The sequence below is a fragment of the Lycorma delicatula genome, chromosome 8 (genome assembly GCF_047948215.1).
Source record: "Lycorma delicatula isolate Av1 chromosome 8, ASM4794821v1, whole genome shotgun sequence".
In the NCBI taxonomy this organism is placed as follows: Eukaryota; Metazoa; Arthropoda; class Insecta; order Hemiptera; family Fulgoridae; genus Lycorma; species Lycorma delicatula.
The window spans coordinates 39,366,234-39,386,510 of record NC_134462.1 but is presented as its reverse complement, the minus strand read 5'-3'; the positions used below and the strand labels follow the sequence as shown (position 1 = coordinate 39,386,510).

Here is a 20,277-nt window from a genome sequence, read left to right as displayed (position 1 = left end):
CAGTTATGGTGCAAATATAAGTTATCAGTCTTGTCTCTGTCAATGAAAATTTAACCCAACTGAAATGATTAGGACTTAACTGAAAAATTGGATAACATAAACCACAATAGAGTGTTTAATCTTATAGATGTCATACTACAGGAAAAGCAAAATATCCAAAATTGGAAGAGGGGTAACAAAGACAATGCAAAACCAAAGAGAGAATGCAGAACAATTATCCTTAATTACCCTTAGTCAGTTCATACCAATTGAAGATGTTACAGTCTTTTAACAATAATGAAATAATGACATTATAGACAAAGTTGATCTGACTGCACAAAAAACAACGAAATAGAAACTGATAATTTTCCTAAAATTGATTTTTTTTTACCTTTTTATGTAAGAATGAGTGCAAATTCGACAATAATATTTGTCATTTCGTATTCTACCCAGAAAATAATTTTTCTATTTATGTTTTGTTATTCTTCCTATCTTTTTTTTGTTAATAAAAAAATCCTATATTTATTAGTTAATCCACTACAAAATCTTAATCTCTACACACTCTATACAGACATGCAAGTGTCCTCAAATATATACAATGATTTGCTGAACATACAATGTAAAAAGTAAATATTAAGAATGAAAAGGTTTTCAACTATGTTCTCAGACATAAAAGATCGTAAAAGAAAAATGTTTATTGATCCAATCTTCAATAAGAGCTAATGTAGTGGGATATCAGAATAAATTTAAAAAAGTCAGATGAAGAGTGTACAAAATTGAAATAATAACAATACTTAAGTAACTAATAATAAAAAATCAGAAAACATACTGGTAAAATACACATTATGTTAAAAGAATACAATACATAAACAGCTAACTGAATTTATTGACTAAGTTGATGCAAAACATCTTCTAAAAAATAGAAGATGTTCAATCACTTACAAACTTTCATTGAATTTGTTAATGAGCAATATAAAACTTTATAAGTGAGCTATATTTTGCTAAAACACTATCAAACTTACAGCCACATGCATACAATACAGTATTACTGTCTTAGTAAATTATGTCTTTAAATTTAATTTTAAATTAATTTATCAATATCTTTACATTGTTAGCTAGTTTATTAAGTAATATAAACATAATTCACTGATAAGCAAAGAATTTGGTTGTTAAACAAAAAATAATTCAGATTTCAGATTTACAAAAACTATTTAATTTTATTTTTTGGCTTTAGAATTTTATGATTTAAAAACTATACAGCTACTTAGTTCACAGAAATGAAAATTATCAGTTTTTCAGGAATAAAAGACTACTATTTTAAGCATATTTATTAAAGGCATACATATTCAAAAATATAAACATCTGTTAGTGTAGGAATTGTTAATTTAGATCTGACAGTCATTTTTATATCCAGAAAATTCAATCTCAGTTCTTGAAGGATCCCCAAAATAAAACATTACAAATTTAAGAGGGAAAAAATATATAGAAATATAGATGTAAATAATGAATATAATATATTTTGTAATATGATGAATATAGATGTATGAAATATTTATTAATAATGACATAACATTTTATTAAGAAGTTTTAAAGCAATACAATATAGAATAATCTTCACGCTATATGTATACTATAATATGAGGCTGTTCAGAAAGTAACTAATTAATATTTCGGAAAACAAAAACAATAACTGTTTGAAAAAATTTATTACATACAATTTGAAAATGAATCCTTAAAAGTATTTTTCTATGTACAGTTGCCAAATAAATTGAGACACTTGTCATAACTGTACGTGAGTTTTTGTAACCTTTTATTAAAACATTCTGCTGTCTGATTTTTCAGCCACTGAGTGACACATTCCCAGAATCCTCTGTCATCATCAAAGCAATGGAAGCACCAATTATCATGAATTTTTTCATCAACTTTCATTACCAGTTCGTCAGACAGAACACTACGCCAGCCACATCGCTTTTCATCTTGATCATTTGAGCAGCCATTTTTAAACTTGATACACAACTGCCTCAGTGCACCTTCACTCATTACATCTACCTCATAACCATCATATAGTTCCTAACAAATCTCAATGGATTTGTAGTTTTTTGTCAAAAGAGATCTAATAATCAATTTCACTTCGCAATGGTAGAATTTTCTATAACAGCACACATTTTAAACACTTGTAAAAAATCAACAAGACATGTTGCAGTCCTCCACTTAGTGCAGAATGATGCCTAGCAAAAGCCACCAAGGTGGCACCACCACAGCCATACCTTGATAATGTAAAACACACCGTAAACAAAGTAAAACACAAGTTACTTTCTGAACTGCCCTGTTACTTTCTGGACATAGCTAAAATGAAAGAAAAATTTCACATGGCAGGAAACAGGAATACAACTATTGTACCTAATATGAATACATCCACACAATTAGCAATATATACATTCACCTAAGAAAATAAATTATTACTATGAAAACATAAGATTTACAAAAAAGATAAATTTAATAAATGGTTGTCTATGAAAACTCATAAGGTTGCAGTTTAATTAATGCTAAATTTTTTAATTCACAAGCATTAGATATAGATCAAAAATGAAGATTTTTTGTATAGGCTAGGATGAAACAGCAATGCTATCTAATAAAGGTGGAAAACCCTCACTATATTATAAACTTATACAATAATTGTCTCACATAAGTTGGTTACCTACATGAAGGAAACCAGTTATCTCATACTAGTTTGCAAGTTGGAATATGTTAAAATTCATGTTAATCATCAATCAATAAATTATTTCCAATGACTTAAATTAAAACTAATTATAAAAGTAGAATAGCAGTACCATAAAGATGAAACCATTTTATTATAAACAGTTGCATTTTCGTCAGCTTCAGCTCTATATGACATTAACCTTTCATAAAACTGACAAATAATTGGTTTACAATTATGAGCTTCCCTTATCTGTTCTCTAGTTTCTAGTACCTGGAACAAACATACATAATGCAATCAAACATATGCATAGGTTCCTAGGTAGAATGGTAAACTGAATCACTAACAACCTAATGTTTCTGTAACATCTGGAATATCTCAAGATAGCATCCTAGAAATAGAATGGTGTGTAGGATAAAATCCTGCATAATTCAATAAAATTGTCTCATGCATTGCTGATGTTAAGAATGATAACAGCATTTAACTACATGATGTTATCAACATCTTGTACATGCCAAACAACATAATAAACATACATATAAACTTTGAAGGGGGTGCAAAGTAGGTAAAGTAAAACTTCCCAATTTCAAACATGATTCGGGAACAACAATCTGGTTGTTGTTTAAAGGTATCCGCTATTCAGAAAAATGAGTACAATATTGCGTTCAATTATTGTCCAAAAAAAAAACACACTGAATAAAACAGTATCGTGTATTTATTTGTGTAAATTAATTTAAAAAAAAAAGATTTAGTTTCTAATTAAAACGATTTTATAAAATTCAACAATTTGAAATATTGAGTTTAATTTATAAGTTTGTGCAGCTGATTGGTTAACCCAAGAAATTAATAAAGGTAATATTTTTAAGTAAAATAAGACTTTTTATTTTATATATATATTTGTGAAAATTCAAATAATTCATCAACATATTATTATTATCTTTTATGACCAGATAGGAACAGTTTAGTTAGTCCATTATCCAAGTCTCTTTGATGGGACTGTTTGGGCCTGCAGTCATCCCAGTACTTTGTCATATGTTCCGATCTTTGTGCACTTTCTAGTGCCGAAAATGTTCATGTTTATGAGTTTTTTTGAGTGTGAAGCAAGTTTTTTGTTCTTCATTTTCTTGTTGTTGTTTTTATCAACATATACCTATAAACTATTAATCTTAACATCAAAATCAATGCAATTTACATTTAATTTGAGTCTTGAGTGAAACTCAGAACCTGGTACACATATAGACACTGAAAACAACTCTTGATAAAAATGTTATTTTTCAAATTTTAAATATTACCTTAATTTATAATATGAAAGGTTATTTCTAAAGTAAAGACAATTTCATTATAAAAAAAATTTATTCTGAAAACTTTATAAATATTTTTTATTTTCCTTAAACTATATACCTTATACTACTTCTCAATATAATCACCACGTGAATTAAAACATTTATCATAGTGATACACCAGTTTCAATACACTCCTGTCGTATTCTTTTACCGCCAGTCCATTTAGTCACCGAGTAATAGGTCATAGAAGATGACGCCATTCATTTACCTGCCGTTTTCTCTCTGCGTGTAATACAAAATCCATGTTTCATCACCGGTAACAACTGAATTAAGAAACTCATCACCTTTTTCTGTGTAGCACATCAAAAATTCCAAAGCCAAACCCATTTGGATTTTTTGTGACATTCTATTAAGACGTGCGGCACCCAACGTGCACAAACCTTTCTGAAGCCTAAATAGCCATGAATAGTGCGATCAATAACAGCTCTTAAAACATCAGGAAAAAAAAAGAGCCAGGTCGGAAATCGTTAAGCGATGATCTTTTTTGATTTCATCATCAATGCATTTCAAAAAGTCCTTTGTGATTATCGAGGGCCTCTCCAAACATTCTTCATCATGCACATTAATTCTGTTACTTCTAGACCTTCCACACTATTTTCAGACATTTCTTTCATTCATTACATTATCACAATACACAGTAACCAACTGCTTATGAATTTCAGGCGGCTTAACATTTTGATGTTTTAAGAAAATGTATGATTACATATATTTCACAGTCAGTGGCAACATCGATTTTACTATTCATTTTATAATGTAATAACTCACACGTAATCAAAGGTACACTACAATGCGACTACTTATAGATAACAATGGTTTGCCAACCTTAAGGAGAGAAATTTCCCAGTGGTCTTTACTTTAGAGATATCCCTCATAAATAGTGACTGAATCTTCTAACAATCACCAAATGTGCCTTTATAAAAATAATTTATAATAGAGGTTGATGTTTACAATGGAGGAAATATTTAAAACTGAAGAATTGCACTATGAAAAAAAATCTAGGAAAAATTCAAACAACTCTGCTTATTGATTCATCATCAATTTATGTTAATATTTCTAATACATGCATTAAGAATTTGAATATACATTCGGAATTTACTTTACATTTAGAACTAAAAAAAAAAAGAAAACTATTTAAAATAAGTTGAGACAAATATAAAAATGTTTTAATTATGAAAATTAAATCTGCAGGGTAATCAGGATTGTATACTGAAAATTAACAGTATTAATTATTTATTTCTGCAACGTTATAATATCTTTTGGTCATGAAAATTACTTTAAAAATTAGTTTTATTTTTAACTAAGAAGTAATTTTTAACATACTTACTTACTTTAAGACAATGTGTACAGATACGCAAAGTCTGATCACCTGAGTTGTCTTCATCTTCAGGCTTATCTAATATTTTTCCTGGAAAGAAAACAAACAAACAAACAAATATTAAATTATAAAAATCACAGTGCAAATCATAAGTGGTCTCTTTATTTATTAATCTTGCTACACATTCATTTATTCATCATTTATTCAGCCAGTGCATCAATATGGATATAACGTGGTCTTTCATAAGACTGCCCTAACTTTCTTGCAGAGATCTCTGTCTAACCAATTTGTTAAAAACGTATTTATGAGCAGCTAACAATTTATTTTAAGTTGACAAGAGATAAAAGTACTTCAAACCCAACGCTGCATGGTGAAAATTTTAAAGATAATGATCTGCTACCAGTGTGGGTTTATAGCAAAGAAAATTCCCATAAACATAGAAAAATAACTTAGTTTCAAGGAAAGTCGAGGTGATATTTATTGTAACATAAAAACATTAAAAACTTATGTTTGGATACAAAAGAAAACAAAGGAAAACATTTATCAAAAAATTACATCATGCCAACTGAAATAGATGTAAAACAATAAAATCTTCTATTAAATCATTTCCAAGCTGGGTTAAATTTATTTGTATTGAATATGTATTGAAATATATTTAAAGCTCAATGTAGAGAGTAACATACACTTCAACATTACAGAGTCAATACTGTTTACACTTATTTTTTCATGGTAGTTATCTTACCTTATGATTAAAAGATTATAAAGAGAAAAACATGCACTGTCTTCGTGTAGATATAACTTATTCTTGATAACTTAGATCCATAGACACAAAAGTCATTTGTGGGATGAGTTGTGATCAAAAAGCAGCAGACCTTACTTTATGTTGCAGTAACCAGTATGCAAGTGGGAGATGTAGAATGTGGACATTGACATGTATTTGTTGCATATGACTCACTGTTTTGCTGCCATTGCAGCTAGTCACTGCTTAGCAGCCATGAAAGTAAAATGTGTGAGTAGGGCTTTCATATTTTCATTGCCATTCAAAATGACTGAATCAACTGAGCAGAGAATCTACACCAACTTTTGTCAGAAATTTGATGACAGGAAAGTAGAAACAATAAGATTCAACAGCTTTGGGTGATCAAGCTATAGGTGTTATGAAAATTAAAGAGTTACTGATTTCAAGACTGATGAACAACTGGTGACAAACACTCTGGCAGATCTTCCCCCAGAAAAAAATCCAAAATAAATCTAGCAAGTTTGATAGATGATGATCAGTGATTGTTGAATAACTATTAAACAATTTGAAGGTGAAAATAGAAATTTCATTTGGCTTAGTTCAATAAATTTTAACAGAAAAAATACCTCAGGATGTGACACGTTACAACAAAATTAGTCCAAACACAACTTTTTTAGTCCTAAAAGAAAACTGACGAACCGTGCAGGACGTACTGGAATGTGCTTATAGTGATCCTGATTCTATGAAAAATAAAAATAAAAATAATAACCAGAGATGAACTTGGCTCTATGACTACAACCCTGAGACAAAGGATACTCATCCCACTGGAAAACTCAAAGTCCTCCACAACAAAAGAAAGCCAGGCAATCGTAAAGCAAGGTGAAGGTCATGATGATAGTTTTTTTTTTTATTATCAAGGCATGGTCCATTATGAGTATGTTTCTCAAGGACAAAGAGTACAACATAATTGTTCTTTGTCAGCTAAGAAATACTGTTCCAACACAAGAGACCAAAGCTTTAGGAAAATGGCAATTGGAAAATTCTCATAACTTTCTAGCCTATCATGCATCATAACTTATCCAGACAGTCTTGGCAAAACAAGGGATCGATAGACATTAGCAGGCTTCTAACTCACTGAAATTTTTGGTTTTTTCCTAACCTTAAGATTCCATTTAAAGCACAGAATTTGAAAATAGGTAAGAGATCACAAGAAATGCAACAAGAAGACAATTTATGGTACTCACTAAAAATTACTTTGATAAATGCTTCCAGCAATGGAAATATTAGTGGGATAAATGTGTTACATCAAGGTGCTTACTTTGAAACAGACAAGTTATTCAACTAAACAGATTAAGAATTACTGGTTTTATGAGCCAAGGTCAGATACTTTTTAATCATGCCTTGTATACATGTAGAAACTTATGTAACAAGTCAACAACTATTTAAAGTTGTCACAAGTATTTAACTTCTCATCTTATAAAAAAAACAACTCTACCACACTCAAGACAAAATAAAGGTGCACAGCAAAAGTAATTGTAATTTAGTTATTGTTATGACAGTATTCCTCATTATTACCTGTGCCTTAAACAGAATCTGTTGAAGATTATGACAAAATTTTTTTTTTAAATTTAAAACATTAGGTACTAAAAATTATTATAAAATAAATATTGTGTTGTACTAAATATAATAATACTAAATACTTTATTATTATTTAACAGAATAATATTTCAATAAAGTGTAATACGAAAAAAAAATCCACAACAGAATACTTAATTTACTACATCTTAAAATTTAGAATAAGAGACCTTACTAGCAGTGGATATACGCAAGAAGTTACTACAGTCATTGCACATTACTGAACCACACAAACGACAATGATGTTGCCTGGTAAATTTTGGTGCTGTATGGAATGATGCAGTACAATCAGGACATCGTGTTACAGCTTTGCCATCTAACCATGGCACCATTTTTTGTTCATGAGCTAAACAAAAACAGAAAATATATTTATATTACTCAATGCTATCACATAGTAACAAAAAATGCATTTAAAGAGCATGTTTTTATTAAAGTATATTTTTAAGAATTAACAAATTGACTAGTAACTACACATAAGTAAACAAATTTACCTTTTTTATATTTACTTAGCATACATTCCTCCTTTTTTTTGTACGAAAAACTCTTTGGTGGCAGAAAAAAGAGATGCCTGAAGCAGGTATAATTGTATTTAACCTTTCTATACGTGGTGCAATGTCTTTGTATTGTACCATTCACAGACATACTGTTTTACTGCAAGAATATTTTTTTCTGTCTATCTGCACTGATATTTCTATATATTTTAGATTAGATAGATATTTCTGTGTAGTAGGTAGATTTTTTGTGTAATTTCTAATTTTTATGATCATCCTTGTTTAAATTATACTTATATCATGTATTCTGTACTTCTAAATTTGTAAACAACCCAAAATTGTCAGAATAAATGTACAGTGTTATTCAAAAAGAAGGAGGAATTTTAAATACTTATTTCTAATGAACAACAATAGACAGAGGCATATAGATACATCACTGATTAGAGGAAAGTTTTATTTTGTCCATTCAGCACGAGCACAATGTGACAAACATCAAACAGGTAGTTCATTTCTTGCCAATTTCAATGCCTGAAATAACTACAACTTATATGGCTTCAGATACAGACCTTTTTAAGCACACACGCCATACTGTTTGTTGTGGAATTCCAAGTTCTCTGCTTCCTCTGCTTGTGGATTTCCTAGGGTCAAAAGCAGTCCAGATAAGCTGAACATATTCATCTGACGTGTGATGACAACCAGTGCTTTTCCCTTTGCATATGCAACTATCTTCTACGAATTTCTTGTACCAATTGTAAATCTGTTTATGATGAGGCAGCTCTTTTGAATTTCTATTGAACTTAAAATAAAGTGCATGCTGCATTAAAGCAATGGATTCACTCTTTGCATACTGCAGCACACTAAACAACTTTTTCTGTGGTATCGTCATTTTATCATAAACAAACCACAGCAGCACTGCTGCAGGCATTTAATGGAACTAATACTTAAAACTTTGAACTTTCCTCTATTCAGTGATGTATCATATCTGTCTCTATCAATTGTTATTCATTAGAAATCAATATTTAAAATATGCTCATTCTATTTGAATAACCCGGTATAGAATTAAGTAATTAATAAGAAACAAAAGATTAATAAGAAAACAGATATTACAAAACCTATAATTATGTAGCTAACATAATAAATATTTATTTGAACTGGTGACAACAGGATTTGATCCCAGAACCTTCTACATTAAAGATAGGGATGTGATCAAAAGGTCACAAGCTATGACAGCAAATTTTTTTCTACTCATGAGCTATGATTATCCTTATGTACATAATTTATTAATTCTGTTGACTTCAACAGAATAATAAAATATATTAACTATGATATTATATTCCCTCCACTAAATAAAAACGTACATAAAATGTACTAATTCACCTTAAAAAAATATATATATTAATGTGTATTTTAGAGACTTGTTTCTTAATCTATTGATTAGATGCAACTTTTTTTTACCTGCTGTTATTACTTTTTAACTTGAAATCACGATTAACAATTAATTACCAATGCTGGCAGACACAATGAGACCCAATTACAATAATAATCATAATTAATAATAATAATGAAATCAATACTATTTTTTAATGAAGTAAAATCAAGAATGAAAAGATGGTCCAAATTATGAAAGACAACTTTCAGTTGGTGTGTTCTATTTTATTACTCTGTTAAGTTAGTAATCTAAAAATAACAATATTGAAAACTGATAAATAGTGGATACATTTGAATTATCAAAAAATAAAAATTTTAAACACACATTCACTTGTCCCAATTTATTTGAAATATAGAACCATAATATGTTATGGTTCATTAACAGAAAGTTTTAAATTAATTAAAGGCAGCAGTACATTAAATATTACATATATACAACCACACCAAAACCACATGAATAAACAAATATGATCAAATGAATTAATTACACAATTAAAAAATATAAATACAATAGAATTAAATAAAAGATACAACAGACTTGTTATTTATATGCAAAGTACACGTGTATAAAGCATACTTGTGTGACAACTAAGTAGATATAACAATCCAAACAAACTATAATAAATGGATGTTAGTTTTAAATCAACAACACGAAAATTATAATATCACAATATAAATTACCCATAAATCAATATCAGAGACAACACACACACCTTTCTTTTTAACAGGATCTGTAGGTATATTTTGCAGTAACTTATCTAAACGAATAATGAGACGATTTTTATTTACAGTATACATTTCCAATCGAGCATTTCTAGCAGCTTCAAAAAATCTCATATGAGATGTTGATGCTCCTGTTAAAAAACAAAGACTGGATTTAAATCTCATAAAAAAATTACCAAAAGAGTCACAACAGAACACTACAATTGAAAAAAATCAATTAAGAAAATATTCAGTACAATCACTTCTTTAATACTTTAATGAAACTAATTAAATAATAAACAAATTTTTAATTAACTTAACAATAATAAATTTCCTTTCTTATTGTTTAATCAGATTCTCTATTATACTAATCTTTTATTTAATTTAGTTACATACATTTTATTTTCATACACTAATAGAGCAAGAATACTCAAAAGTGCTATCAGTTTAAAATGAATCAAGTTTTTTCAACAACTGTTTTACATAAAGTTGTAAGCCCAACATTTCTCATTTGGATTGGTTTATAAATATACTACGAGAAACTTCACATCAAAGCATCAGATAAGTCCAAAATATTTTCATCAAATATTGAAGATCTCTCTCTATCACTAAACAAACCATCACGAACTAATCCAGTTTTCTTAAAACTGGATTAGTTCGTGATGGTTTGTTTCTCAATTAACAAATATAGAAATAAAGAGTATTTTAATAAAAGTTATATATATGTGGAAAGCTTACACAAAACTGGTTTCTGCTGTCTTTGAACTCTTAGAATAAATACAAAGCACATACTATCTACACTATTCAATTAATAACACCATACAGAACACATGTGAGCATTAATGAAAGAATAATGTAAAACAGCTTTACCTACTAAGCTACTCCTCATTCAACTGTATCATTGAACTGTATCAATGAATATATGTATATATTTTTAATGTGTATAGTTTCTTTGCAAATTTACCATAAAGTTTTTTTATAATTTTTTAATGTGGTGCCATCTTATACCAACCTTCTCTTTAAACCACATAAATAACATACAAAAGCTTTACACATTACAAATATTATTATTTTGTTTATTCAAAAAGAAATATCATATAACACCAATAATTACCAAATTCTTGAGGATCCCAATGAAAAGATTCTTGTGGAGAAAACAAACGGCGTACACTAGGAGCAGAATCACTTCCTTCTTCTAATTTTAGTATTCTCTTCTTAGCTTTTCCGAGTAAATCTTAAAAAATAATAAAATAAAAAAATAACCTTAAAGCATTTAAATCTAAATTATCACTGTGTTCAACCAATTTCCAACATAGAATTGGAAATTAATAGTTGTTAGCTGTAAATTGAATTTGACAAAAAGTTTAATTTTTATGAAGATTATACTTTGATTTTAATTGTTGTAAGTGGCTCAACTTTACCTGACTGCCATCAGGTAAAGAATTAACAATCAAACACGTTTTAAGAATTATGTGCAAGCACTAGTTTTTGTTTGAATCAGTGTCCTTGGATCAACTTTCACAAATCGAGTTGTGATCTCGATAAGACTCAACAAAGAAGTAAATGATAGAAGCAGTTCTTGTAATCTCGCTCATGACTGATTTATGGCATATTCAAAATTAAAAACAGTTCAATAAACAGGCAGTTATCACAGGTTTTATCTTTATTCCCATCAAGTTAAAGATTGTTAAACCTTTATTACTTTTATGTCAGGGATTAAGAATTGATATCTCTATTTTCAGTTATTATATCAAGGTGACTTGTTCACAGTAATAAATAATTTTATACATTAAAAACACTCTTAGCTACGAGGTCTCTTTTCTCTGGTGCTCCCAGATATTTTGAAATGTGTACTTGGCATCACTGAGTAGTGTACACTAATAATTCCCACTATTCAAGAGTGTCTACAACGATTAGTTTTTCCACTCTTTTAAAGAGATGTTTTGTAGCTTCAATGACTTTTGCAATAGGTGACATCAACAAACAGCTGCAGTGAAATTTTGTCTTAAGTTCGACAAAATGTTTACTGAAACTCACAAGAATGATTCAATAAGCTTAGAGGGAAGATTCTCTCAGCTGCACATGGTGCTATGAAAGGTTCAGGCATTTTAAAAGTGGCTGAGAATATATCAAAGGTAATACTCATTGAGCAATACTATTGACATAACCCACATTGTCCAAGTGAATGATTTGTGAGGGTCAAATTGATTATTAATAGTTTGTGAAATAGCAGAAAAGACTGGGGTTTTGGTGGGTTACAAAATCCCAATTAAAATTAGGCTTGGCACTGTGTTGCTGTCAAGTTCATTCAAAAACTTGACAAAAGAGTAGAAAGAAAATCATGTTGTGATTTATCAGGAGCTTTAATCATGAGAATTATAATAAAATCCTCTTGCCAATTATAGTGCACGGATTTGATGCGGAAACTAAGTCTTAAGACATTGTAGGGGATCTGGTAACCATCATCACTGAAACTAAAAAAAGACAGGCAAAAGCTGTTTAAACACAAAGGTGTTGTTGACAATCTTCTTTGATATCAAAAACATTGTTCACTATGAGTTTCTACCAACGGGGGCAGACAGTCACTACTATGTGGACATCATCATGAAAATGTGAAGAATAACATTACAAAAATTTTTAAAACCTTTCTTTATACTTTTTAGTAATACTTTAATCAAATTATTATCATACAATGCATGAGTTTAATTAGTAAATAAATTTGGATTTCAAAAGATAACATCAGTTTTGCAGATTTTGCAATTTTTTACACCTGCACCTTAATTTACCACTGTATGGGAGGATTTTTGCAAAAGTAATGGTGGTATATTGTATTGTCACTCGACCTCGGTAACTGTGCAATATTTCATCAATCAGCAATGTCAGGAAGTATGTTAAATTAAGGATGCAAGAATTAAAGGCAAACATGAAAAAAACATTGTGAGTTAAAGAAAAGCAAGTAAAGAGACCTGAACTTTGGTATGACCACTCAAGGCCCTTTATTGCTGCAATAACCCAGCCCACACATCACTCCTAGTTCACAAGTTTTATACAAAAAATTTATTCAATGTCACTCCTCAGTTACTATACGAGGGTTATTTTTTTTCAAGGTCCGATTGGTCGCGAAATAAAAACCCGTGCAAAAATCGGATGAACCTTTGTGCATATGTGTTGCGCAGCGTCTCTAATATGGCCTTCAATCACGCCGTGTCACTTCATTTAGTTCTGAACACGCAGCTAGCACGTAAACATGTCTACAACAATAGCATCTCCCACCATGTGTGAAGTGCGTGCAGTAATTCGATTTCTTCAGGCTGAGGGGTGTAATAAGTAATGTGTACGGTGAAGCTTCAATGAGTGACAGCAAAGTGCGACAATAGTGCTGGAACTTCAAAGCAGGATATACAAATGTTCATGATGCAGGCGGTCAGGGAAGGAAGCGAGTGTCAACCGATGATCTTGTTGAGCAAGTGAATGAGGCAATTCGAGAAAACCGTCAGTTCACAATTTCTGTATTGAGTGATTCGTTTCCTGAAATTTCAAGGTCAGCTCTCTACACCATTGTGAGTGAGACTTCAGTACTGCAATCTGTGTGCGAGATGGGTTCCCAAGATGCTGTCTGACCATCACAAAACAATGACAATGGACGCCTCCCTAACGTTTCTCCAGCACAATAAAGGAGAAGATTTTTTGAACAAAGCTGTCACAGGGGACGAGACATGGGTTCATTTCGAAACTGACGAAACAAAAGAACAATCCTAACAGTGGATGCATTCTTATTCTCCCAGTAAACCAAAGAAGTTCAAGCGAACCTTCTCCAACAGAAAGAGTATGGCTACTGTGTTCTGGGACCGGAATGGAGTTCTCTTGGTGGAATTCATGGAACGTGGCACGACCATCACTGCAGCCTCATACTGTGTGACTCTTCAACATCTACAAAGGGCAATTCAGAATAAGCGAAGAGGAATGTTGTCATTAGGCATTTTCTTTCTCCACGACAATGCTCAGCTGCACACTGCTGCTGTAACAAAGAAGCTCCTGCAGCGTTTTCATTGGGAAGTGTTTGATCACCCACCATACAGGCCGGACTTGGCTCTATCTGATTTTTACCTCTTTGTTCACATGAAATGCTAGCTAGAAAAACATTTTGGCACGGACATCGAGCTGCAGACTAGCGTAGAAACATGACTGAAAACACAGGCAGCTCCATTCTGACAAGTGTATTGGAAAGTTGGTACCATGCTATGACAAATGTCTTAATCGGAATGGCGACTTTGTAGAGAAATAGTGTAACTATGTATGTACTTGTTACAAATTAAAAATTGTTTATTTTCACTGTGGTTTTAATTTCGTGACCGATCGGATCTTGAAAAAAAAATAACCCTTGTACTTACCCGACCTAGCTCCTTGCTGACGTTTTTCTTTCCAGATTAAAGTTGCCATTACTAGGAAAGAAATTTGTGAAAACAAAAAAGAAAATTACTTCTTTTATGCTTCTATTATTTCTAAAAGCTATTTCAAAAACTGCATTTCACAGCTACTTCTTAAAGTGGATGGGACACTGGGAAGTGAATAATGGGAAGAAGAATAAATGAAAGAAATTAAATGTACTGCTGTAAAAAATCTTTTTTTAGAAAACATTCAGTTAATTTTTGAATAACCAAATAAAATTTATTTTTCAAGAAAATGATAAAAGGAATTTTAAGTTTAGATGGTAAGGTTTGTTTATTTGTAAGAGAGAATTAGAACTGATCCTCGTCTAAAGTAACTTATTAAACTCTTTTATATTAATGTAATTAATAAGCCAACACTCACTGAGCATTTAATTAATAACATTTGAACCAAAATTAATATTTACCATTTTCATTTCATAAAATTATTAACTTTATGAAATAAAGTACTCAAAAATTTAACTTCAACTTAATAATAAACTTAACATTTAACTTTAATTTCATCAATAGCTTTAACTTTATAACAGTAATTAAAAGGCTGACAGCACAGATGTTTCTGATTCATGGCTTACACACACTCACACACAACTTAATTTAAAATATCTATCATTTTATTTAACTGTATTATTTTTTGTTTATTTAATTCAATGATTTTAACTAAAGTGTGTGTGCATATCGTATTTAATTTGCATGGATGTGACGGTATTAGCGGCGACAGTCAGCACTAACTACATTAATATAATTTCACAACTTACATAGATTTAATTAATTAATTTATTTTTAATTAATTTCTCTTGTATGCTTGGCAGACTGGTGTAACCGCAAGGCTTAACACACCAGGTACCAAGTCAACTGAGCACTCGAGTTCAAAACTCTGCCAGACCAAGTTACTTTTTTACATTTTAAACATTATTAATTTATCTAATTCTACCGGTGACATCACAACATAACAGGCGACTACAACAGCATTTTTTGAGGTGGGGATGTAATTTTGCAAATATTAATTTTTTAATTGGTAACAGATTTGCCTAAGAAAAATATGACTTAATTAGGCGAAATCTCGAGATACTGAGAATGACCTTGATCTACACCCTCATCCCCTTGACCTTTTAAGTTGAAAATTTAACACCAATGTCCCCCATATGTACAAGTAATCTGACTAAGTTTGGCCAAAAAATCGATGCAGTAGTTCTGGAGATATAAGGTGATTCAGAGGCCAACAACAAACTACTAATTTTATGGAAGTATTTTATTAAAGTTTAAGTTTAAATAAAAATCTCTCACAAAAGAAAGATGAGAAATCTATATTTAATATCTTTGATTTCTAAAACATTCAATATATATATATACTGTCTGATTTCAAAAGAAAATTTACTAATTTGGGAACTGATTGATTCTACAGAAAATGAAATACGAAATAAAGTTCATACAAACATATGTCCGATAACGCCTTGTTATTGAATTGCAGCAAGCAAAAAATTTTGCTCAGATTCTCCCCCCCCCCGCCAATGGTGAGCTAAGGTCATAGTGAAATTTTTAAGACGTTATATAAAGAGTAAACTTGATTGGTTCCTGATGGTTTTGACCTGAAAAAATTGAATAAAACAGGTTCTAGAACTGAATCTCCCACAAAACAGATAAATTAGGTGATGAAAAATACGTCTTCGTTAAATGACTAAAACATGCAAAAATTTGTAGAGAATTTAATTCTAAGAAAATGAATGCAATAAACCTTAAAATATGTGCAATAGTCTAAAAAAAAAAAATAATTCTTTAACACAGATTTGTAAACAGCATTTTCAAAAGAACTGTAAAAACTACAGTACTTATCTTCCCAGATTTTATATAAAAGTAAAAACGTTTGTAGGTAAAGAAATATAGATAATATAAACATGATTAAAAAAATATTAATTTTAAATGTTAATCATATCAGTAAACATAAATGTATTAATATTTAAAATGTATTTAATATTAAAATTAATATTTTTTATCTTATAATATTAAACTACATTCTGGTAATTAGATAAAATTTCAGAAAAAAACATTAATATAAACATTAAATTTCAAAAAAAAAAACATTAATATAGGCAAACAATAAAAATAAAGGTACAATAGTAAAATTATACCTTTAAATGATTTCAGTAAATCTTGTTCTTCTGAATGGGCATCTTGAAAATGAGTAACAAGTCTACCATATGTACCAAGATCTGCTTTACATATTGGACATAGGAAACCCTCCATAACTGCAGCATTTTCCCCATCAGCCATAATTCCTGAAAAAAAAAATTGGCCTGTAAATAAACGATTCTGTCATCAGTTTAGAAAGTATATGAAGTACCACCAAAGGCTCACTAGACAATTTTGGGCAGGCAATGGAAACATTGGATAAGCCCAGTGTAACAAATTAGCTGATCTCTGTGATGGAGTCACAGATGGAACAACCGGCCTTTCATTTGGAGGTTCCGGGTTCGAATCCTGGTCTGGCATTGTAATTTTCATACAGTAAAAAATTTCCATTTCATATTCCCATAAGATTTGTAACTTATTTGGTGAATAAATAATAAAAAAAAAAAATTAAATAAAAAGTATAGGTACACAAATTTCCCATGACATTTATACAAGGTACTTAAAAATAGGAGAAGAGAGCATACAACCAACCACCCATTCAGTTAAAAGTTAATCAAATAAAAATATAAGTGTTATTTATTTACTTACTGCAGAATAATAGGCCAACTTATGCCCTATTACAGTTTCATGAAAAATAAGTTTCTATAGCAAGTGAAAAATGCCCACTCTGAAAGGAATTTAATTCCTTTCTTTCAAAAGGGATGATGCTACCACTGTGCCAAAGAAGCTGGTGGAGTAACAGATATTTCTCAAACAATGAGAATGCCACATTAATGAAAAATTTAGGACCAAACATCTCATGATGTTAAGAAACTGAGCCAATGATTATGCTCAAGCAAAATGTAATGACAAACACAAATTTGAACTACTGAAATACAGATCAAAGCTGTTAATTGGTTTATGACAATGAGTAGCCCCAAAAAATTCAGTTTGAAGAAACGCTGTAATGCACTACAACTATTCCACAGCACAACATTCTAAGAATATCGGCCCTGGTATAAGCTCTATGGCTAGAGGGGAAGTGTCAAGGTAGGGAGCTAAGCTACATGTTCAAACATGAAATTTGGATGACATGATGTTGCTTGAATTTTTCAAGTTTGAACATTAAATTCAGTCAATTTTCAGAAACTGTTAAAACAATGAACTGTCCATATCTAAGCAAAATATTTATTTTAACAATTGTTTTGATATATTTTACCAACTAAATAAGCAGAGCTTTGAGTACTTCTCTACAAGACGGTGACTTCAAATGATTTATTATAAATGATTAAATAATATAACTTGTTGAACAAAAGGTAGACTTGTGCATTGTTTTATAACTGGACCAGAAATTTTATGATACACACAGTGTCAGAAAAACATACAAGGTAACAAGTAAACAACAATTTGTAAAGGGGTAAAGTATTCTACAAGTCAGAAATATATACATTAAAAAGAACTTTAAACAATCCTATATTCTGAAAAAGTTAGAAAAATGTTCAATCAATGAGAGCTATCAACAGTAATGAAAGGTTTAACAGAATACATGAGTAAACTCCCAACAGATCCACTGGAAGAGTATTTCTATGCATTTAAAAACAATTTGTTTTTCACTTGTACTGAACAATAGGATATTATAATTTTACTTGTTTGAAGGTGTAACCAACCAGTTTTCATTTAATAGAACATAGTGCTATTGGGATAATGAATTTTGCTTATAGGTTACTCAAGACAATATTTACTTATTATTTGTTTTCAAAGTACTTTTTAACATTTTTTAGATTGGATATTCTTTAAGTCTGAACTGGCAACGTAGTTCAAAATTAAGTTTGAACTGGCAATAAGAACTTTCCAAAGGAAATGTACAATATTACATAAGATGTTCATCAAGAGTGCCTACGCCACTCCAGTTAAAATATCCTTATGTACACAAGAAAAGCCCTTGCTACATCAAAAAAATTGTTCAATTAGTTTTTTCACGACAAAATCAATTTCTTTATTTTTGTTTTATTAATAACTATCAGTCTACATGGACATAATATTATTATACAGTCTACAAGAGTCACTGAAATGTTTTATTTTAAAAATCAATTAATTCAGAGATAAAAACATGAACAAGGAGAAATTTTTTAACAAACTGTTGGAAAAGATATTTGTCTTTATATACACATTCAGTTTAACCAAATGAAATAAATCTTTGAACAGAATTCACCTGTTTGTATTACAAAAATGAAAATGTATACAATGAATTAATTAAAACAAAAAAAAATCATATCTGTAATATCAAGTTATTCAGATGACATAATTTTAACCTAAGAAATAAATTACATGATTTGGACATTTTATATAAAATAATTTGTGTTGAACAATAGATTATATCTTTATAATAATCTATAAAATTAACTATAAAATCGTTATACGGAAAATCCAGTACAAATAAACGTAAACTACTTTGGAGAAATAACAGAAAACAAACTTTTGCAACCATAACCAAAAAACTTAATTGCACTATTTTAACAATCTGGAAAAAATGGATGTGACAAACACATCTGCCAAATGCACGTTACTTACTTCTTAAATTACAATTAATAAATCTGATAACCAAACATGAGCTGTTAATGTTGAACAAAAAAGTGGTTTGGTATGAGACGAAATCAACAAACTATATAATATATAGTTTGATTACCTAACACAAAAATCACGATCTTCTGAATAAATAATTCATTAACTTTATTTGAGTAAATATATATATATTTTTTTTTTTCTTGTAAATCTTTTCCAAATTATGAAACATAAATATATGATAACCAGTTAACAATGATAAGGTTGGATGTAATCAGTTTGTTTCTGAAATTTATAAAAGTTAATAGTAGAATTTAACTTACATAATTAAACATTTAAAAAGAATGCAAAATGATAACTCACTGATTATAACTAAATGTTATTTATTCGTATGCCAGTTTTTAAAATAAATTTCTGATAAATCCCTGTTAAACCTTGATAAGTCTTCTGTCAACTATGTTTACGAATGCAAAAAATAAACAACCCTTAAATCGTCTAACATCTGCTATTAATGCACGCAAAGTGAAGCTCATACCTTGGAATAAATAACACTAATAAATCACTTACAAAAATAATGTTACTAACCTCACTCCCGGCTAACTACACAAACCAAAAAAATATAGCTAATTATTCTGTTGGTCGTCGTTCGTTGCGACCGCCAGCAGAGTACACTAGTTTCCAAAGGCTGATCATGCTCTCTGTAAATTCTTCAGTAATTTTTTATTCAAATATGAGTTATGATAAACATTCATTGAAATAAATTTGAAACAAGATATGCCCCAGAAACCTTACAAAAAATGTACTTAAAATTTAAATCTTGATGGTTGTTTG

At 29.9% G+C, this 20,277-nt stretch overlaps 1 protein-coding gene across 1 annotated transcript in view; it reads right to left on the bottom strand.

Moving 5' to 3' along the window:
• Rbsn-5 (Rabenosyn-5) overlaps positions 1 to 20,046 on the bottom strand; it is a 34,093-nt gene extending 14,047 nt beyond the window's left edge. Inside the window, exons 1-7 of the mRNA XM_075373034.1 lie at positions 19,810 to 20,046; positions 16,905 to 17,051; positions 11,445 to 11,564; positions 10,342 to 10,482; positions 7,885 to 8,055; positions 5,349 to 5,425; positions 2,811 to 2,950 (exon numbers count right to left, since the gene is read on the bottom strand). Of these exons, the coding sequence (XP_075229149.1) occupies positions 2,811 to 2,950; positions 5,349 to 5,425; positions 7,885 to 8,055; positions 10,342 to 10,482; positions 11,445 to 11,564; positions 16,905 to 17,046 (791 nt within the window). The 5' untranslated portion in view covers positions 17,047 to 17,051; positions 19,810 to 20,046. The remainder of the gene's footprint in view (positions 1 to 2,810; positions 2,951 to 5,348; positions 5,426 to 7,884; positions 8,056 to 10,341; positions 10,483 to 11,444; positions 11,565 to 16,904; positions 17,052 to 19,809) is intronic.
• Between the last annotated feature and the right edge of the window lie 231 nt (positions 20,047 to 20,277).